The sequence below is a fragment of the Nothobranchius furzeri genome, chromosome 2 (genome assembly GCF_043380555.1).
Source record: "Nothobranchius furzeri strain GRZ-AD chromosome 2, NfurGRZ-RIMD1, whole genome shotgun sequence".
Classification (NCBI taxonomy): Eukaryota; Metazoa; Chordata; class Actinopteri; order Cyprinodontiformes; family Nothobranchiidae; genus Nothobranchius; species Nothobranchius furzeri.
Genome location: NC_091742.1, coordinates 71,233,427 through 71,255,520, shown reverse-complemented (window position 1 = coordinate 71,255,520; position 22,094 = coordinate 71,233,427). Strand labels below are relative to the sequence as shown.

Below are 22,094 nucleotides of genomic sequence, written 5' to 3'. Positions count from 1 at the left end.
GTTGGGGGGCCGGGCTGCCAGTTGAGGTTCACTGCTGCATTGTAAACAGCCCTGGAATTACACATGTAATTCTGGGGGAGCCCACTGGAAATCGTCTGTCCGATTAGATTAGAATGCCGTGGAGGGTAGGGGTGGTCATTTCTCGGGCTCCGTATGGGTAGGTCAGTTGAAGGTTTCTGGGGGAACCCATCACCCTTTCGGAGGAGCCGTGCTAATTCTTAACCACTCATGTGTCTGTGATGTCATCTGTACTCGTGGTGTACTGTACTACATAATAGCAGCTTTAGGTGCTCTGACCACGTTATAATCTGTCCTATTCCATGCTGGTTCTTTTCCAAATGACCTTTAGGAAAATGCCTGACTGTGTTTATTCAATCACATAGATAAACAATGACTGTGTGTATACAACAACGCCTGTGCAAAAAGCAGAAAAAGCTGTTATGTATCAATCTACAATCTGCCTACACCTGTCTCATACCTGCCATAGATGATAACATGCTTTATCTGTAGTATCAGTTTAATCATTGCACACTTATGAAGTGCAGGCCGTGTAATTGAAAGGCAACGGTCATTTGCATAACTTACGCTTCTCCTTCTGTCCCTCTTCTTCCTCCTCTCCACCTTTCCGAATCTGTTTGGGTCCATTTGCAGCTGAAGAAGCTCCTTCTGGCGCCTGCAAACTCCCAGCTCAGCTATAATCAATACACAGGTGGCAAAGCACAGAACCATGCAGCCAGCAGCAACCACCGGATCAGACCACCACCTGCCGTCGTCAAGGTGGGGACACACACACACACACACACACTCGCACACTGCTTTTTTCAGTCTTGTCTGCACATTTTTATGTTTCTGTTTGTTTGTCTCCCTCTCTCTGCTCCCTCCCTTCTTGTCACATATTTTTGTTTTGGTGGCCGCTTTAGAAGATGTTAGCCTACTGCTTTAGCAGTCGACGATCCCGGGAGGCTGTCTTGTAATGAAAACAGGCTGATTGCTGTTGGGCTTTGCAGGAGAGGCATCAGCACTGTTGTCTCATTAGCTCCAACACTCACACGCCTTGGTGTGCTGCGTGTTTGGAAAAAAAAAACAGAAAGAATGGAAAAAAAACAGAACGACAGGCACTCTCGCAAGAAGAAAGGTGTCTAAAGATGATAATATCAAAATATCTGAACTATTGTTTTCATAAGAGTAATTTGGTCAATTATTGTTTACTTTTAACCAGTCAACAAGTGAAATAAATATTTAAGTTTTTCCCTTTTATCCATTGAGTCTTCATATGGCCTTGATATGCTTAAGTTTGGCAAAGGTTTGCTTTTGCTCTGCTTTCTGAGAGCTTTAAATCATACCAAAAAACATCTGTATGTGTGCAGAATGTTCGGTAAACAATTCAATTCAATTCAAATTCAAAAATACTTTATTAATCCCAGAGGGAAATTGATTCAACACAGGACAGACAGACTTGTGGGTGATCTGCGTTACTATGTTTGCACATTCAGTGAGTCAACCTTCCCTTTTGAGTCTATTTTCATACTATGCCTTTGAGTCATCCATTTCTGGAGCAAAGCGAAGGAGGACTCCCGTAGGACACGGTGTGCATACAGAGTGGCATGGTGCTGCTTCGAAATGGGGGTGCACGCAATTAGGATGATGGGCAGAAAGCCCTCCCACCATCACCTCCCAGACACATGGGCGACTACGGTGCTCAGACCATCAGAGTCCATCTTTTAGCTTCGCTCTGGCTCCATCTTTTTACTTCCATTCCTTTGCCACACTATGAAGTTTGGATGCACAGGAGTAACAACTTGGGGTGTAATCATACTGAATCATCACGGTACACATGTCTGGGTCTGATGCATGCAATCCAGTGGAAAAAAAAAGGTTAGTCTCAGGTGATCACCACTCTCGTTTAGAAGATGGTGCATATGTGCTTTTAATAACTATTTAATAACTGCCATGACAGGAAATGAGCAGGATAGACTGTCTGAAGTACTCTAGATCAGATGACATGCAAGAGCTTGGAGGCCTTCCTGTTGGTTTCAGAAGTTGGACATTCCCACTGATCTGTTAATAAAGCGTAGACTGAGTGGTGAAAGTATGGAAAACCAAAAGTGCCATTTCCAAAAGGGCTTGCACACTAAAAGCAGCAAAGCTGACACTGTTAGAGGGAATCACACATGGCCAAAGCTCTAGCTGAACTCTGAGCAGGTTATTTTTCATTTAAAATACAAGAAAAAAAATAAGATTTTGTTGTTGTTTTTTTTTTCTATTTGTACAAAACCCATATTGAACTGGGACCCCGACGCTGACGTGGGTACTGAACTGTGTTATGTTTGCTGTTACGTGAAAAACAACTTGAATTCAAGCCAACCAAACAATTTTCTGTTTTGCCCAGATGGAGAGCCCCTGGAACAGCAAGGCAAGAGGGGGCTCCAGTCAACAGAACCGCCCGGTGAGGCGGCCCTGCACAGAGCTGCTGAAATACCTAACGGCCACCGATGACATCCTGCTCAACGCCAAAGCCAGTGAAGCCAAGAGCGCCTGGGGGGGTTCCAGTAGCAGGGACAAGAGTGGCCTTGGTCTCTGTCCTTCCTCCTCCTCGTCGCCATCCTCATCGTCCACCTCCTCGTTCTCCTCCCTGTCCTCCACCTCCTCCTCCTCCTCTTCCTCCACCACCTCCAAGAAGAAGTCAGCATCTCAACAGCAGCAGCAATCGCCGCAGCAGCATCACCAGCGAGGTGAGAGCCGGGCTGCAGGCGAGTGTAGTATGGCTGGTCAAGGGGAAGGGAAGTGGCAGCGTTGCTCTCAGGATGGCGGGGTTAAGGAGTCGGAGGGTGCCTCTGTCCCTGTTGGCCGTAGAACCTACGCCTGCGGTCACGCCCGCCCCAAACCACAACACGGGCCAGCCAGTGAAGAAGGAAGGCCGCCAGGCGATGTCGGTGGCCTGGCCGCCGCTAGGTTCATTAGGTATATGCATTCTTATTCCCTCCCTCCCCGAGAGGCGAGTCACAGCTGTGAGCATTGCCGAGAGGCTGCAGGCGCCACTCGGGCGAGTGAAGGCTTTGGCAGACAAGGCCGCAGTAACAGCAGCGGTGCCGGCCGTGCACCGCGCAGACATATCACAGTGACCATTAAGAAAAGAGACGATAAGCCGGGGCACCCTTTACTCAGTCAGCTGCTCACCTCTAAACAGAGGCCCACTCGATTTCGGGCCCAACTACCCCAACCCACAGTTAACCCTTTATGCAGCACTAAGAGAATATCAGCTGGTAGGAGTTCTGAGAGGCCAACCAGTGTTTTTTCAAAGGTGGAACTGAAGGAGATCAGAGGGACTACTGATCATAAAAACCAGGCGGCAGAGCCTGAATCAGAACTCCTGTTTTCACCTTTTACCAATCTAGGGGGCTGGGCAAGCCAGGTAGAGCAAGATCTAGACACAGGCTTTGGACTAGAGGTGGGGTGTCTAAACCGGAAAGGTAATGGGGACATTGTTGAACAAGATGTTGATGGTGTTGTTGATGATGATGACCATGTCATGGGCAGCCCTGCAGCGGTGCTCTCACTGGGCCGACCGAGCCCGCTCATCCCAGAAACTAGCATTGCAGAACCCACCCCTCCCTGCATCACACAGGGGCAAGGGCGGCCACACAGACAGGCCCTCAGCGAGCACCCCGATGACCAGGGCCACCTGTTGTTAGGTAATCCTGACTGCATCCCCCCCACCAAACACTGGCCTTCTCTCTGCTCTTTCTTCTCCCTCTGCTGCTCTACCGCTTCCAAGTTTGATTTCACAACTAACCTATAATCTAACTGAATCTAACTCATCCCGAGGACACAAACACCAATGACCGCAAACCGCCTGCTCGCCAAAAGCTTTTTGTTGTTGTTGCCAGTTAAAATCTAAAAAGTGGATCTTAGGGGGAAAAAATAAAGACGGGAGTGGAAAGAGGGGGTGAGCCTTGTCTTGCCGCTATCACATCCTGTGATGACAAATTTGATTCTTGAAACCTCTTTGGCTGATTGAGCTGAACGTGCGGAATATGTAGAAATAGACATCGAGCCCGGGTGCTGCTCTTTAGCATTGTGCTTCCAAAGCCGCATTCTCTCAGCTGGAGCACAAGTCGGCCAAAGCCTCGGGCAACTGCACAAGCTTCTTTGACTCTCCTTTCTTCCTTCTTTCCCCCCCTTCTCCTGCTGTTGGTGCATGCCATCATGACTTTTTCTGTGTAGGGAGGGGCTCACCCACTGTCACGTGTTTTGTCTGTAGCATTTGTCTCTTGTGTTTTTGTTCCATGATGATCTGTTTGTTGTCTAGCGCGGTGCTTTGTGTGTAGACACCTGTGAAACCATCAATCCATCCTGCCTCACAAAGTAAACTATAGATCCTAGCAGAGTAATTTGTTAAAATGGGGTCAATTAATTTTTAAGTGTGAGCAAAAAAAGAAAACATTAAAGCAGTGATGGGTGTTTTTTTAATAATCTTCATATTTTCTGATCCAATTTGGGATTAAATGTTGCAGAATGTGGACCTTTTCTCGTCTGCTATGAGTGCTAGATCAATAATTACCCATGCTCCTTTGTGTTCTGCAGCCAAACCAACCACCTTGCCACTTCCTTTGACCCCAGAGTCTCCAAAGTAAGTGCAAGAAGTTTTTCCACATTATTCTAGGCACAAAAATAAAAACAAAGCAGCGACAAACTAAAGCAAATCGAAAGGCCTTTAGAGTTCAAAACAAACTTTTATCAACTAGAATCACAGTTGAGGCATTTTTGTGGCTCATTTCCATTTTCTTTATTTCATAAAAGTATCAAAGGTCTTTATTTTAAGAATTAGAATCAAGTCTTCTTTTTTTCTGTCTTCCAGTGACCACAAAGGATCACCATTTGAGAACAAAACCATTGAACGCACACTAAGTGTGGAGATTGCTGGAACCCCAGGTGAGCTCAACTTTCTGGCTGTTTAAACTATAACCTACATGCACCGCTGATACTCACGTGTATCTGGAAGGTTTTATGGTAGGCTTCCCAGTGTCTTGTTAAAGCTGCAAAACAAACTAGCTTTTACACACAAACGTGGGTGGGCAATTGTCTATCATCCCTGGGGCACGTCCACCTTATGCAACCCGCATTACTAGAGACATCGCTAAACACCAGTCGCCGTTTTCTACATCCAAACGTCTTTTTGTTGTCCAAGACTTCAAAAGGTGTTTTTTCTTTTTGAGACTCTGGTAGTTTGTCCTAAAGTTGAAGTGGTCTCAGCCGGCTATTTCTCCTTCTCTGGTATTATTGAGCGGAGAACCTCTCACCAGTGGTGTTCTGTTGCTAAATCCGTGAGTGTGTAGTGAGTGGAGGACCCAGGGAAGTGTGGCGGTTCAGTAAGACAGACAACCGGGTGGTCCGATAGTTGTTTTTGGTCCAAGAAAATCACTTCTTTTTTTAATCTCCACAACATATATATGGCTTTACTATATCAAAATGTTAAGAGGCATGTAAATAAATTTTAAGTTGGCTTGTTTGGCAGATTTGCTGTTTTAGCTTCAACTTTTCTGCACTTTAAAGGTCAAGTCAGACACCAAGCAGATAGATTTTACATGCTTGAATATTGATTTGGACTAATTAGCACATCTATCCTTTTTAATCTTCTATAATAAAGCAAACCTTTTTCTATGAAATCCTGTTGTTTTTAGAAGTTTACATACATATGGCATATAGTTTAAAAAGAGAAAAAAGCTAAAGCTCTAACTCTACTTACATTTGTTATTTTTGTTTGCCAATGTTGACCACCCGTGGTAGCCATCTTTAATCATGTTGAGATGACTCTTGTCGTGATTTGGCGCTATATAAATAAACTTGAATTGATTTGAATTGATGGCAAAAGTGATTATTTGTAGATTTATTTCTGAGATTTTCATTTAATCCAGTTTAGTGAGAAATTTAGTGAGACATGATATGTTTTGCTAAAACTAGAGAAACACACGGGCACAGACATTGACTGCGTTTACATGCAGCCAATATCCGGGTTATGATCGGGTTAAGGTCGGTATTCGGGTTTCTGAGTTGATCAGAATAACCCGTTTACAAGTATAAATAGAAAGAGTTACCTCTAACTTGCATAACCCGATTTAAATGCGGACGTTGGGGTAGTGTCAGGACATATGGACTACGTCCAGATGCAATATGCATCATTTCCGGTTCTTCTTGTTCTGGTATTCGTGAAAACAACAACATGTTTCCCAGTTAGGAAGAGATAGCGACCGCGTTTGTTTGTGCTTTAGTTTCCTCGTCACTCAAAGTGTGGTGCTGTGCCGCGACTCGCCATGTTGCTCCCAACTTGTTGTTTACTTACGATGTTCTGGCGCATACAAGACGTCTCGCTACTCAAAAGACCAAGATTCCTTGCGAACAGAGCATGCACAGAACACACGCTTTGATGGGGATATCCCGATATGCGTTTACACGACCAAACATTCGGGTTAGACAAGGGTTACCCCAAGTGTAGTAACCGGGTTTTTAAAAACCCTGTTATGAGCATATCCGGGTTTCTGGCGGTGTTTACACGGACCTGCGGAACCGGGTTATTGTGAATATTCGGGTTTTAAAAGGGTTACTGGCTGCATGTAAACGCACTGAGAATCACCTTCCTTTCAGTGGTAAATGTAGAATACCCAAGTTTACTATGTAAAGCTTATTCAACTGCTACTTCACAGCATTTATCATTTTGCAGGCAGCTTTCCTGAGAGCAGTTTTTTTATATGTTTGGTGTTTTTTTACGAATGGTGCCACAAACTTAAAAGGAAAACCAAATATGAACAGTGCTAAAGGGAGGCATCCATTTCTTTATCTGATTATAATTTTTAAGTACACATTTATTTATAATTAATCATCCAAGGGAATAACAATACACTGGCTGCCCTTTGGCCTCTCAAACTGGTCCTTTTGGGTATGCATTTACCAGTGATCCTTGTATTTACCTCCTGTCTGCTCCCTTGCACCCTCTACTTATGAGGGTTGGAAATCCAAACCCCCAGAGGCACCCTCTTTGTTCCGACTGGTTGAAGTGTTGTTTAACCCCTCCTGTGTAGATAAGCTTTCAGGGTCAAACTGGATGCCTGTTGAGACCTTTAAAAAAAAAGGAAAAGATCAGTACCCTGTAAGCTCTTGGGGCAATTGAGCTCTGTTAATATTTCCTCTTGCCTTACTGCACGTGGGCAAATCTGCTCACCTGTGGCCAAATCTGAACATTTGTTCTGCGTCCATTTCACTGGCTCGGTCAAATAAAGCCCTTTACCTGACTTTTCCCAATCTGTGCAAATTTTTGGATTGAATATTAGCAGAAAAGTCATTAGTCTGCAAAGCTTAGCATTGCTGAGCCCCCGTTCGTAGTAAGAGATTAGCTTTTTGGAGCTCCTGCTGTATGAGACAGATGGATATGGATCCCGGTGAGCTCTGGTGTAAGCTGTTACACGTCCTTTGCAGATTTAGAGTAACATTCCAGCACAATAGAGATAATGGTGGTGTTACAGATAATCAGAGGAAGGTTGGTTGAGTGTGCGGCTCTGATTTCATGACATGCACAACCAATACAATATGACAAACCAAATAAATGGAAGGTTTGCAGCCTCTTTGTTTTCTTGACCGTTCTCAGAGAGGTATTGTAAAGGCTCGAGAAGGCGGTGAGGCCCCTTGGGATGTGACTGTTCAGGTCTAATCTCTGCCAAGCTAATAGATTTACTCCGTACTGCTGTGTTGTCTTTAATTACTGTATCTCATGACACAGAGGTGGTCTGTGTGTTGCTATTTGCATAGCTTACTGCAGGATCAACCCCTTAAGCCTGGAGTTGTTATTCGCTCTGTGGTCTCCCTGCGATTTACAGCTGGAACGAAACAACTGTCTCTCTCTCTCACTCACACGCTTGCTCGCTCTGCCATTTTCTCACCAGCGTCTGCCTGATCGGTGTTTGTGTCGGCAAATCATCCACCAGTGGCAAGTTTGACTGAGAGGCACATATTTATCTAACTGTGATTTATTTCACCGCCATTCCTAATGGCTCCTAGTTTATGATCCCATGCGCAAATGGTTTCGGACAGATGGCACTTCATTGATGAAGCTGAGGTTTTGTTTTGTTATTTCAGCCATTGTCTAACATTTACTTTCCCCCGTCCTCCTACCTCCAATTGTAATTGGCATAATGCATATATACAGTGTCACCATCAGCTGTGGGAGATAAAAGAGACTGATGGGGAAAAGAGGGTGGTGGTGGGGGCTAAGTTAGGTGCTTGCAGTCCTCTGAGTCACATTAAGACAGTAACTATCCTGATATCCATTAGATCATGCATCCTAAACAAGTAACTTCAAACGCAAACACATTCGTGTGTCAGCCCCTCGCACTTTTTTTGCCAGGTTTTCTCACTGGTGCGTACTCCAGCATCGGATTTGATTCTAATAGCTGTCATTTGGTGGAATTCAATGGCAGAAGGAGGAAGGGGGGCATGATGTGAATTATAGGAATGGCAAAGAAGAAGGGGAGAGCGTAGGTGTTCAAAGTGCTTGAGCTTTACTTCAGCGAAAGACTGTTTGGTGACAAGTGTGCCTTTGTGTGTGGGCACATTTGTTCTGCGTGACACGGAAATGGGAAGAGATGAAGATTGACAGAGAGGTGGGGGGAAATGGGAGATTGATCCAGGGAAGATGGCAGACAGGGAAGGAGAGAAAGGGGTTTACTGAAGAAAGGAAGAGAATAAAAAAAATAGAGGTGGGAAGACAGAGTGAAAGTAATGGTGGCATTTGTTTGTGTGAGTGCAGTAACAAAGCTATAAAGTGGGCTCATCTCAGGACTTACCATATAACTGCCATCTGTCTGGTTGTAAATCTGTAGAAGGCGAGGGAAGAGATTGGGGCGTGCAGGCGGTGAAGACATCTGAGAAGAATGTCAACCCAAACACCAGCTCTTATAATGCTTCAATGAAATGGCAAACATCTTGCCGTAACAACATCCGTAGGAATGCCGAAACGTGCCGAGATACTTTTGACATTCATCGTCCTCTAACGGCGTTGCACGGAAAATGCACATAACGGAATTATCTTGAAACAACCCATAATGTCATTTTAGTGAGTGTTCTACATATAACATTTGTTTGAGGTGTGAAAAATATCTGATACATTTGGTTAATTTTTTACTTTTTATCAGATGCCTTTCCCTTTCTCCCCCTGCTGACTTTTTTTCCCTTGAAAATGGATCTTTTCAAGGTCAGAAAGGAGGAGAATAGCAAGCCATCCGTATTACAGCGCTGCCATATTAAGTTACACCAAGCATTACATTAATCTGTCAAGATTGCAATAAAATAGGATTAGGCCAAGTGAAAGTGAATATTTTAATCAGGCATGTATCTGTGTCCGCTGTCCATATACTGACGGGGTTTATAGATGGGCGAGGGAGGACTGGGAGGAGAAGGTTACTTGGTGAGGGTTGCAATATGAGTCTATTTTGCATTTTATTGCTCCCACCCAACCTCTGTCTCTTCCTCCTCCTGTGCAGGTCTGACACCACCTACCACGCCCCCACACAAAGCCAGTCAAGAGAATCCTTTCAAAGCATCTCTGAAAACTAAGTTGTCCCCATGTTCCTCCTCGGCCTTGACATGCAAAAGAGCCAGGCTGAGTGAGTTGGGTGCCGGTGCTTTGGCTCCGGCCCCAGGTGCCTCAGCCGGAGGCCCCATCCGGAAGGGTCCCGAACAGACTGAGCTCTATGCGCAGCTGAGCAAAGCATCCACTGCCCTCCCCGACGCTATCACTCTAAAGGCAATGGGGGGTGGTCTTGAGGAGCATTGCAGCACTGGCAACAACAAGCGGGCGATTTCCTGTCGCCACAGTGATCATGATTATTGCCAGGCATCAGCTAATACCAAGAAGGATGGGGGTGCAGCACCTGTTTCCATGACTCCAGCAGTGGAAATGACATTCACCCCAGGTGCTACTGCTGCTTCTGTGGCCAATGCTGGCAAAGTGGAGAACAGGCATGTCGAATGTAAGGACTCAGCCATCTCAGCATCCTCTTCATCATCTTCTTGTTGTACATCGTCATCCTCACCTAGCCCTTTGACTAAGAAGCAGGATTTTGTCCCTGTGGATGGAGGAGCATACTGTGTCCGGGGCTCAGGGGAACCGACCCTTACACAAACCCCACAGATCCCCACACAAGGGGTAACCACTGTTAGGGACCAACCACAACTTTCTGCCTCCAGCCGGAAGCTTCTGTGCGACCAGGAAATCAGAGCAGAACTTAACAAGCACTTTGGTCCTCCCCTAAAAGCCCTCTATAGCCAGAGTGGGCTGGAGAGAGATTCAAGCAGCAAACCAAACAAGCCTACGGCCCCGCAATCCTTTGAAGGGGGAGAGAAGGACTTTTCCTCCCAGAGGCTTTCTGGCTCCAGCTACCTGCATCCAGGGTTTGCGTCATTTCACGATGAGATCGAGTTGGAAAAGGGCCACGAGAGTTGCTTCATCTTTCCATGGGAGGGAACCCCTCTGGACCTACTCTTTGACTGCTCTCCCCGCTCTCCCTCCTGTTCCCCGCCATCCAGTTGCTCCCGTTCACGAGGCTCCGTCTCCCCACCTTCCTCCCTGCTCTTGTCACCCAGCAGGCCTTTCTGCTGGGCCAGCAGCGGGTCCCGCTCCCGCTCTCGTTCCCATTCTGGCTCCCGTAGCTCCTCGTCACGGCACCGCAGGCGCTCTCTGTCCAGCTCACCGGGCAGACGGCCTTCCTCCTGGTAAGCCCCCGTCTTTACTTTTCTTTCTTCCTCTGTGGGGATTCTCCTTTGGCATAAATCATTCCTTAACCCCTACCCCTAAAAATATTGTTTTTACTTTCAAACAATAGCTGGCCTCTCTTGATAGAGGCATTTACGTTCAATGACGCTCTTACGGATAGATTTTCCAATCATGGAGAAAGTGTCTGTTAGCAGGAAACAAACCATAAAGTGTAGAAAGCTAGCCTGCACACACTTGCCCTTTGGCTGCTCCCTAAACAAGGGATTTCAAGGTGGCAGTGGGACCAGCTTTAGAGCCTAACACAGGCCTGGATTGTTATGAAAGATAGATTAGACAAGGTAGACCCTAAAGCCTCTTAAACAGGTCTTGATCTGGGTCTGTACTTCATCTTGGATGGTTGTACGCATTCCCACGCACATATTTTCTAATTACTTCAGTGTCTTAAATAAAAGTGTCTGTTTTCTAACCCTGTCCCTACCCCTAACCCTTTCCCTCCCATTTCGATCCTAAAAACACAATTTTTGATACATAACCTCACTTAAATGGTTTGATCTTGACCTCATGGTGTTTTACACTTAAAAAGTCACATTCAGATTTCATCAGTTGGCTGAAAGCCACATTTATAAACAAAACAAACTAACAAACCCGAAAGTAGCTTCTGGCAGTAGACTTTTGAACAATATGCATTTTCATTTCTCTGCAGGAAGTTTCATCTGAGCGTTTCTCTAATAACACTCGTTCCCCTCTCACCCCCTTTGCTCCCTTTGCTTCTGTTTTGCTTTTCTTTGCTGAGACTATTGTTTTAAGTGGCAGCTGCTGTTTTAACCGAGTGCCAAGCCCTCCTCTTTTACATCCCCTGAGATAAAAGCCAAATCCAGTCTGTGGGAATGTGGTCTCAAAACTCCACTCCAAAAGGATCCTATCAATAAGACCCTCTGTGAGAACTACTTTTCCCATGCTTCCCTTTGATCAAATCCACGGAAGGTTTTCTTTTGGTTGCTTTTTTATTTTGTAGAAGAAGCGAACCAAACACTGCTCACTGAGAATGACATGAATAAATTGAGTTTGTCACTAGCAGCTCATTGAGCTCCTCACAGTGTCGGACTCCACTGCAGTGACTCACTTTGTTTGCATGATTACTAAAAGGTCAGTTTACTCCACGGAGCCGATGGAATCACTTTATCTTGTTCGGGCCCTTGTTCTTTATTCTACACCAACTTGCTCGCAAATTATGCAGTAATAGACTCAAGGCATTCGATCAAAATCTTGACACTGACAAGCTTTGTAGAAATACTGAATAGGCGTTGGTGTTTGCAAGAAAAGAAGCGAGTCATGCAGGAATCAGAATACAGCGTTTCAGCAGAGCAGTTCTCAGTATTATTCTACTTGGTTTTGGCTTCACAGCATATAATTTTTTATTTCAAGAACTGGCACTGCTTTACTTCACTTAGCTTCCCAAAAACTTCTCTCTTTTTTCATTATTCAGGTCTTCCTTCTTCAGGAACACTTCAATAATTGAGCATCAGAAGCTCAAAGAGTCCAGACGTGAAAGCTCCACAGTCAGGCCACCAGGGTTTAAACTATTGACCACTTCCTCATACAACATAGATAGTTAGAGCATGCAGAAGCCAGCTCAGGTGTTTAAAAAGTTCTGGTGTAAATCATCAACATTTGCTGCAGTTGCATTGAAACTAGGAGGGAAGTTAGCACCTTTATTGGTTCTTGTGCAGATAAGGAAATACTGAAATAAAAGATGATATCTTTATTGAAATGGCATTGAAAAACTGTCTGGCTTTGTTGGTGTGTTTTTCTTACCAGGTCTCATCACAGCTCAGATGTGAACGCTTTTCGCTCCAGATTTCAAAAGAGCCCCCACCCTCGGTCTCGATCTCCTCTCAGCCGCAGGCCAAGGTAATTGTTTTAAATCAATTATTTAGCCTCCTGTTTAATATGCATTGTTAATCTCAGTAAAGTTCAGTGCTTCAGGTAAGGACAAATGTTTATTGTGTGCAAGTTCTTGACAAAAATTCCAAGATTACAATGGAAGCTTAGCAAAAAACCATCATGTGTTTTGCTAGTAACAGTTAGAAGGGTCAAACATCAGATGGTAGTTTGGATCTTTTTGAAGTTGGATTTTATGAAAAAGTTACATGGTCAGCCTCAGCAGCAGAAGCGGCTCGCAGGAAAAATAGAACCCGATCCTATCTTGAGCGATGCGGCGCGCCTCTTCTGGGATAGAATCGAAAACTGCCGCTTCGTTGCTGGTTTGAATCGCTCCCATAGACGATAATGGATTCTATTTGAGGCAGTGACGCTCTGCTGCTGTTCCACGCTGCTGATGCTTCCAGTGTTTAGGGGTGCTAAGCACCCACAAATTAAGGTAAACTTCACAGTCACTCTGGTTTCTCAGCACTCACATGTGCATCAGGAAACTGAACTATGGTCCTAAATATTGTCCATCAGTCTTGCTAAAAGCAAACAGGCTCTATTCGAGCTGAGACACTCAGGTAATGTGGTAGGAACCCGAGTTCATCTACGTGCAAACGGATCAGTTGAGCCGATTTTGCTAACTTCTGAAAGTAAAGTGGTCTTCATGTCCACAAAGTAACACATGTCATATCATCAAACATTACAGTACGTTCTAAATAAGCTGTGCTGCAGCGTTGTTGCTGTCCATTCCTTTGGCCATTGTACTCGTCTTGTTTTAACTTTGTCTGCTTCGCTCCCGACAGAGTTTGTTTACTATTTGTGTTGCTATAAACTACCTGGAAGAATGTCAACATGAAAGGGCACATGTCACCACCTACTGTACTGGAGTGGAACAAACTTCATTTGAGAGTTTGGTTTTCTTACGTGCATGTAAACTAGGATAAAGACTCCCAGCTTATTACTTAAGATTGACCTAGATAGACATAGATGTGTGTGTAAACACACTGTCTGTTCAAGTGGGGGGTGTATTTTAGGAGCACCAGCATCCTTAAAAATTGGGCTATGAAATTTTAAACATTTTGCAGAAGTTTGTGCAACATATTTTTAAAATGTTTACATCGCTGACAATAAGACAATCCTGCATGGAAGGCCCCAGGCTGTACAGGAAGTGCATGCTAGCTGCATGTGAGGAGCCTAAGTCACGCCCATCTACTTTCAGACAATGGATCACATTTGTGATTTATAATTGTTTTATTTACAAATTTTTACAAGCTAAAAAAATCTCTATGTGGCAGAGACAGTCAAAGCTTAGCATGTTTGTAGTTTTCCATGAGCCACAGCAGACAGAACTGTTTCGTATGCAGAGAAATACTGGCACAGACTGACCCCATCTCAGCACTCCAAGCTGATTTGGCGCCCACGTGCCTAATGACACCCGACAAGCCCGAGAGTCGCTCATCAGTACAAAACTTAGTGGACATGCCTTGTGCTGGTCTAGGGCGGGGGTGCAGGGGGAGGAGAAAGCAGCACTTTCCTTCTTGATGAAGCCCTAACTAAGCAGAAAGTAATGACATGTGAAGTTGTGCTGACAACTGCAGCTGCCTGGGTCCCCAACTGCGCCGCTCGCCGGCACTCCCGCGGGCCTGTCCTGCAGGCGCCGCGTTCTTAGTAGCAGCAAAAAGACATCTTATTAACACGTCCATCTCCTTTACTCTGCAACCAGCTCCACAGCCATCAGTGGACCGGTCCTTGGTGGATACTTGCAATTGTTCTTCATAAGCATCGACAGCAGCGGCACATTCAAAGGGACGGGGGAGGACAGTGATCGATGTCGTACATATCTTTCCCTCCACAGGTATGACAGCTACGAGGAGTACCAGCACGAGAGGCTGAAGAGGGAGGAGTATCGCCGGGATTATGAGAAGCAGGAGTTTGAAAGGACCGAGCAGAGAGAGCAGCAAAGGCAAAAAGCAATAGTGAGTCAATTCAAGTTGCATTTCCTCTATCACTGCTTGGATGTTTTTTTTTTTTTTTTACTTTTTTTTAGTTGTTTGACTTTCTTTCCATCCCCGTCGCTGATAAAAGAGCACATGTAATCAGTGATGTGGCACAGCCCACAGAAACCTCCCACAGATCACTAAGGATGAGACCGCCTCGAGCCCTGTGCCATGTGCCAGAGTGTTTCTCTACTGAGAGAATACATACAAAGTGAGTTCCTGAATGATTCAGGCGACAGGCCCTTCCTCTTTATCTCTGGGTTGTGTATTTTTAACATCTTTGTCGTCCGGAAACACTGTCGACTCGTATTAATCACACCAAGGGGGTAAAACGATAAAATAGCAGAAGAGGATTTTTTTTTTACCAAAAAAAAAAAGGAAAAGGTCACAGATTTTTTCTTTGTAAATCATTTATTTTGTGAATCTTTTGCAGAATTCAGCCAGATTCAGTGAAAATCACATTCCTTCCTTTATCTCCTTGTCTCAGTGGGAAATAATTCCAGTTTCCAGCAGGCTAGAGCTGCTCACCACCCGTTGATAAAACACACATTAAATGATACAGTAATGCAAGCTCGGCTCAGCGTGCATGCTTTTTCTCCCAGAGATGGAGAGGCAAACAATCATGAGCAGTCAAGCTCAAGCTGTCAAACAAGATTTGGGAGGACAGAGATGAGAAAGAGCCTTTTTTTTCTCTCTCTCTCGTTTCGGTTGTTCTGCTTTTAAAAACATAAAAAATAAAAAACTCATTCTCACACACACATATAAGCAGCCCTCAGGGTGCCATCAAGGAAAGACCACTTATTTATCACTTGTCAGCAACAAAACCTCTAATTCAGCAAAGACTTTTTCTAGTCTAAAATAGTACGTAAGCATAAAAGACGGTGGGAAAAGCGTAGCGGTAATCTGTAGTTAATTTGTGGCATTCTCAGCTGTAAACCAAGCAGACAAAGGTGAATTTTGAGCAGCTGATTTACATACATGTTACTGCCGTTCTCAAGACGGCTCCTGAAATTGCAGCAGGCCTCGATGGACATGCCGCAGCCACGGCGAGTAAATGAATGAATAAATAAATAACGTTGGCGATAGACCATGGCCTGAGGACTTAACTGTATTAGATGATTAGCAGATGCAATTAAGGTACTCAAAAGCCATAACTGCTGCCTTCTGCGGTTTGTTCCTAAGTTACTCCAACCTTACCCCCACCCGTCCTTTGAGTTTCATGGAAAATCTGTTTTTCTGCCTCGTAGCTCGACGCCGCTGCTTTTAGTGCTTCGTGTCTCCGATGCAAGTGTTCTTTTAATATTAACATGCCTTCTTGTTTAGCGCGCAGGGTCTCTCTGTATTTGGTCTAAAGGTGTGTGTGTGGGGCGGTGTTGTTAATCAGTGATATATGATTTAGTCTCTCCAAAGCTTCATTTTTAGACTTCACGAAAAAAGAAACAGTCACAAACTTGAGACGTGGCACCCTTCGATAAAAATCACACTGCCTCTGGTTGATGAGTTGCAGAGAGAAAGAGGAATTGTCGTGTCAAGGTAGATTGAAGGTGCTTCTGAACTGCTTCTTCATCAGATAAGAGGAAGCAAACGGAACCAATCACTGGTGAACACAAGCAGGCAGACACAAAGGAGAGGACCCAAAAAAAAAACACAAGGGCCCAAAGTCAGCAGCAGCAGTAACCACAGGAGTGATCAAGACCAATTCATTAAAGCCTGGTGAAGAGAGAGAGAGAGAGAGGGGAGACAGGGAAAACAAGCCTCCCCCTTTTAATCTCCGTTCCCGCCTCTGTCTTTTGTTTTAACGAGCAGGAGGAGAGACGGGTGGTGTACGTGGGGCGACTGAGGTCCGACTGCAGCCGAACAGAGCTGAAGCGCCGCTTTGAAGTCTTTGGGGAAATTGAAGAATGTGCAGTGAACTTAAGGGATGATGGGTAAGGCTGCAAGATTTGCATACTCGCAGCAGCCTGGCATTACCATGGCAACGTATCAGGGCCACGGAGGGCGGACATTTGTTTTCCAGTGTGGAGAAAAAAAGTCTAAATAGTATTTTGAGAATAAAGTAAAAATGTTGTTCATAACATCAAAGAGGTGGCTATGAACATTTTTAATACTACAGGAATTATGTCAAAATAACAATAAAACCCGAATCATTTGTCCACATCGTGGCTTAAAGGTGTGGAACACTGAAAAACTATTTTTAATGATTATTTCTGGACTCACTCCTCTTGACTCACGACGGAGAAGGCTGTTGGTTTAGCGTCCAGAAAACAGCAGAGAACATCTCGCCTAGCAGAAACTAACCGTTAGCAATAGCAACTCCACCACATAGCAGAACTCCTTCAGGCTTGTCTTACTTGTGGAGATAAAACAAAAATATTGAGAATCAGCAGTAGAGTTGTGTTGCTGTTATCCAATCAAGGGTGAGAAGTACAAATGTAATACCAGTGTGTGTGTCCCCCAATACTACGAACAAGGCTCTACTAGAGACCACTGCAAAATGTACTGATTGAACGAGCCATTCATACAATTAAATGTTGAGTTTCAGGTTAGCTATGATGATGTTAAAACACAAAATAGGTCACGTTTTTCTGAAGAAATTCAACATGTCAGGAACACAAATTTAATGTGGAGATTAAAGGCTGTAATAACATGAAAATCTAGATTAAAATTCAAAACGGTAAGGATAAAATGTAAATGTTGATAATAAAATGTAAATGTTAAAATTAAAGTTGAAATGTCACCGTTAAGGTCAGCTGTAATAAAGCTGAACTTATAAACAGGTCAAAATGTCAAGAAAAAAAATCAAAAGTCATGGGTAAAGTCAAAATGTTGGGATTAGCTATACAGCAGTATAGTTACAAATACAGATTTACTAAAGTTAGATTTAAATCAGCTGCAATGTGGAGTCAGAACAGCAACGGTCAAACTGTCAACAATACAATCAAAATGTTAAAGATCTACGTAATCAGAGTGAAAACAGATAAACAGAGAAGGAAGTAAGGCCACCAACATTGACATGCTCTGAGGAAGACTACAGCGTTAGCTGAAACTTGTCGGCAAAAATGATAAAAACACATCTTTACTACGCTGTGTTTAAAAAAAACTAGATGATTTTAAAGATCAAGTGCACCCATGTATTTTGTACACTTGCGGTGGTCTCTAGTAGGTTGGACGTTGTTCTCTGGGGGAAATAAGGCTCTGATGTGTGTGTTTGATCATGTTGAAGTCACCTGGAGGAGAAAGTAGCTTCAGAGGCAGGATTTGGAGGCTTGTTTCCTGTTATTTGCACATCTCACCGCTGATTGGCTAACAGCAACACAACTCTACCACTGACTCCAATTGCTGTGCGACGTTGATGTTTTATCTCCACAAATAACACACGCCTGGAGGAGTTCTGCTATGGAGTGGAGTTGCTAAGGCTAACAGGTATCTCCTACTAGCCAAGATGCTCTCTGGTGTTTCCAGGATGCTGCACCAACAACAACCTTCTTCTTCATGAGTCAAGATAGGTGAATCCATGAACATTAAGTGACAGTGTGATGTAGATCTGTCAAGATTTTCTGAACTGAGCGTTTTTCCGTTTTTTTTTTTTCAATCAGAAGCAGGGAATAGGGGTAGAAGACTATTTTCACATTCATCCTGCATGTTACACACAGTGAGACCATTATTTATTTATTTATTTATTTTTAAAGTTGGTAAAAAATTGTTTCAAATCAAATATGAAGATTAAAGTCAATCATCATTCTGTCAAAACAAACAGTGTATAAACTGGTTTTCTCGTTGAGGTCACTTTCGAGTAGCCCTTTTCCATCTTTTTTACGTTACTATTGGGAAGACGTGATGTTTAACTCTTAACAAAAACTAACCGCTTAATTACATTTGACAAAAATATTTTTTGCTGATCCATCCAAACTATAAGGCCAAAACAAATACCTGCAGTCCCAGAGACCTCCTGATTCATCTCCTTGTATACCGACAAGAGCCCTAAAGATACACCTCTATCGATTCTCTTTTGCATATAAATAGCGTGATTGTCATCTAAGACAAGGCCTTTCTGTTGAGTCATTGTTACCCCACAGCAACATGGTGACGTGTCCTTTTTCTATTTTTGACCAGGGACAATTTTGGCTTCATCGTGTACCGCTACACCTGTGACGCCTTTACCGCCCTTGAGAACGGACACACCTTGCGCAGGTCAAATGAGCCTCAGTTTGACTTGTGTTTCGGTGGACAAAAGCAGCTCTGCAAATCGCATTACACAGACTTGGGTGAGTGCAGCTTCTGTTGTTCACTTTGTTGGCTGCTGTGCTGTGTATTTGAGTGCTAGGCATGGGTATGGGCAAAATAAGACGGTGAAAAGCCTTAAGTGGTGCCTCCAGATCAAAACATCCCCTTCTATGTGCACATAATAACTGAATGTCTCCATGAGGCATTTTGGTTTGAAATTGCAAAGCAAGGGCAAAGGTCGGTTTGTGAACGGGCCGAGGATGGAGCTCTTTTTCCTCCTTGCAAGCAGCCGCAGTCTCTTAGAAAAGAATGAGGCAGACTCCATTACTCATGTGGACATCGGATGCATGTTTCTTAGTATGGAAAACAAGACGTCAGAGGGCGAGACTGCACTTAAAAGCATCTGCGCCTCCATGTAAATGGAGTGTCTCTTATGTGGTGCTGTAAACACGTATGTGGGGATCCTTTCATGGGAACGAGGAGGTAAATTACCTGGAAGGAGATGAAGTAAAAGGGGAGAAAAAGACGAAAGCTGACCACGAGTGCACACTACCTGCTGGCTAAATCTGCCTTTACGGAATTTATGAAACAGACTGCAACACAGCAGAATTCATCGGACTCCGGAGTAAACGTACACAAACACTCAAACAGGAATCTAACTGGAATGGATATAGCAGAAGGCTGAGTGATGCAGTTGATAAATAATGCAAGCAATCAGTGAAATCGGGGCTTTTTTTCTTCTTGCATGATGCCCCACTTTTGACATGCAGAGAAAATCAAGTACTTTCTTTTTCCCTGTGTTGTCTGCACGGTGCTTAAAGGAGGTGAGGTAGGCCCCATCATTCTGGGTTCTTGCACACCAACAAAAGATCATCTCATCCATTCGACGATGACACGTAAAATGGGTATTGACATTTTGGCAGCAATATGCAAGGTCAGAGATCTGAAGCGCACTACTACAGTATAAGAGGGTCAGTGGGTCATTTTAGAGAAAAAGAGTAGTTTTCTGAATAAATGATGCAGTTTCCGTACTTTACCCAAGCTCTTACGTCCAGCTACTAGCCTTCTTAAAGAGAAGACGAGACACAGAAACAGTTTCTTATCTTGAAGTCCTTGAGGAGAGACATTATACTGAGATTGACTAATCAGTCTACTGAAATGGAAGGACCTTCATTCAAGCACTTCTTTGTCAAGAACGGGCTGTTTTGGTTGCCTCCATATTGATAGCTCGGTATAAAGAGATTGAGAGGAGCATTTTCTAATACTTTGGTATCCAAACCATTCTTCATTTATTTTTTTTCTGAGACACTGTCCATTAGTTTTAAGTAGAGCACCTGGGTATTTTTCATCCCTCAAGGTGTGCAGCAAGACACAATCCAGCCCTTGGCCAGTGCTTTAGATCACAACCGGCATCTCTTAGCTGCCACGGTCATTCCCATTTCTCAAAGCACGGGAAGTGTGCTGCTGGGCCCTGTAGGGGCCCCATTTGTGAAGCTGTCTGTTGGGTCAGATAAGATACTTTTTATGTATTATCGGGCTGATCGGGATAAACAGGACACAAAGGAGATGGACAGGGGGAAGGAAATGGTTTAGAAATGCTTGCCTTTGTCCAAGGTTCAACAGTTTCCACAATAAATTCAACGTGCATGCTATGATTAAGCATAGTAAATTCACTGTAGCGTGTGACTTTTCAGATAAACAAAAATAAATGTATGTTTTGTATCATTCGTTGCTGGTAGAAAGCATGAAACTCGACAATTATGCATCAAAAAGTCTAGGATTTATACAATACAAGATGATGCAATCTGCATGGGATGATAAAGCACAGTAAGGTATAATACGATAGCTGCAATTCTACATTACAGGTAAAAACTCCAAAATTAGAATTTGGTGCAAAGCTCATTTATGTCACTAATTCAACATTAAAGGTGAAACTAACAAATCAGAGAGACTCACTACATGCAAAGCCAGATATTTCAACCTTTATTTGTTAAAATTGTGACTATGGCTTTCAGCTGGCGAAAATCACACATTCAAAATCTCATACAATTAGAATATTGTGAAAAGGTTCAATATTCTAGACTCAAAGTGTCACACTCTAATCAGCTAATGGATCCAGAACACCTGGAAAGGGTTCCTGAGCCTTTAGGTGGTCTCTCAGTCTAACATGAATCACTGATATAAATAGACTTTCACATCAAATTCAAATTTTTCCAGTTTCACCTGAATGTGATTTGATGAAATGTGACATGATGTGATACAGTTTGTTACTATTTGATACTATGATACAAAAACAAGAAGTTCCACTTTTTTTTAACAGTGTGATGACACTATTTGTAACAAACCCATATTTTGCTTATCCCATTGTGTTCAAGCATCTTAAGAAATAAAGTTCAATAGCAATAAAATAAGCTATGATTTATTGCGGTTCAGGCAGGTTTTTTGCGATATTGACATAACTCGATATTGTAATAACTGTAAATTTGCAATGTTTTGTGCAGCCCTAGATGATCTGATGCAATGCAAGCCAATTTTATCCAATGCAATCGAAAACAATATATCTGATTTCATATAATATGATATTGAAAATCCTGTAAAACAATAAGATAAAATATGTTCCTGTGCTGGAAAACAATTGCAATGAACTTTGCTGTCCTAATAGCTGCCTTCACAATAAACAATTACCTAACGGACAGGCCTTTGTCCAGCTAAATAAAGAAATGCTCTTAAAGTTTTTCCCACAGTTTACTAAACAGTATGTAACTTCATTTGTATAAGCATACAAAAATGTCTTAGACTTTTCTTTCATATTTAAAGGAACTAGCTGTCTGCACTTGATGCAAGACGGCTAAACACAACTTGTAGTCATTGATTGACTATCCTAGTTACTGTTTACTGCAGCAGGCCAGACTCTGTAGGTCGGAGTGTGTGTGTGTGTGTGTGTGTGTGGGGGGGGGGGGGGGGGGGGGGGGGTATTCATAAAGTTGTGTATTAACTTGCAATTTAGTCAAGTTTTAATTTGATCGTTTATGAGTTTGTGGAAGTTCGGCATCGTTGCACTTCCTTTAGTCCTAAAGACAGAACTGTCTGGCCACACGGAGTAAGGGAAAAACATAACCTCATATCAGATTAAAGTGAAGCTACATCAGTGTTAAAACATATTCTTTGAGCTCTGGCCATAA

General features: G+C 43.5%; 1 protein-coding gene across 9 annotated transcripts in view; it reads left to right on the top strand.

Annotated features, from left to right (window-relative positions):
- Positions 1 to 22,094, top strand: part of ppargc1a (peroxisome proliferator-activated receptor gamma, coactivator 1 alpha) — a 533,637-nt gene that overhangs the window by 509,988 nt on the left and 1,555 nt on the right. For 4 of the 9 annotated variants that reach the window (XM_070547830.1, XM_070547828.1, XM_054747830.2 and 1 more), the window contains exons 4-12: positions 652 to 777; positions 2,390 to 3,692; positions 4,585 to 4,630; positions 4,859 to 4,932; positions 9,531 to 10,761; positions 12,581 to 12,673; positions 14,547 to 14,667; positions 16,495 to 16,616; positions 18,802 to 18,953. In XM_070547830.1, the coding sequence (XP_070403931.1) occupies positions 652 to 777; positions 2,390 to 3,692; positions 4,585 to 4,630; positions 4,859 to 4,932; positions 9,531 to 10,761; positions 12,581 to 12,673; positions 14,547 to 14,667; positions 16,495 to 16,616; positions 18,802 to 18,953 (3,268 nt within the window). Of the gene's footprint in view, positions 1 to 651; positions 778 to 2,389; positions 3,693 to 4,584; positions 4,631 to 4,858; positions 4,933 to 9,530; positions 10,762 to 12,580; positions 12,674 to 14,546; positions 14,900 to 16,494; positions 16,617 to 18,801; positions 18,954 to 22,094 lie in introns of those variants that run through there. The other 5 variants (XM_070547832.1, XM_015947008.3, XR_011517762.1 and 2 more) reach the window with 4 other exon arrangements.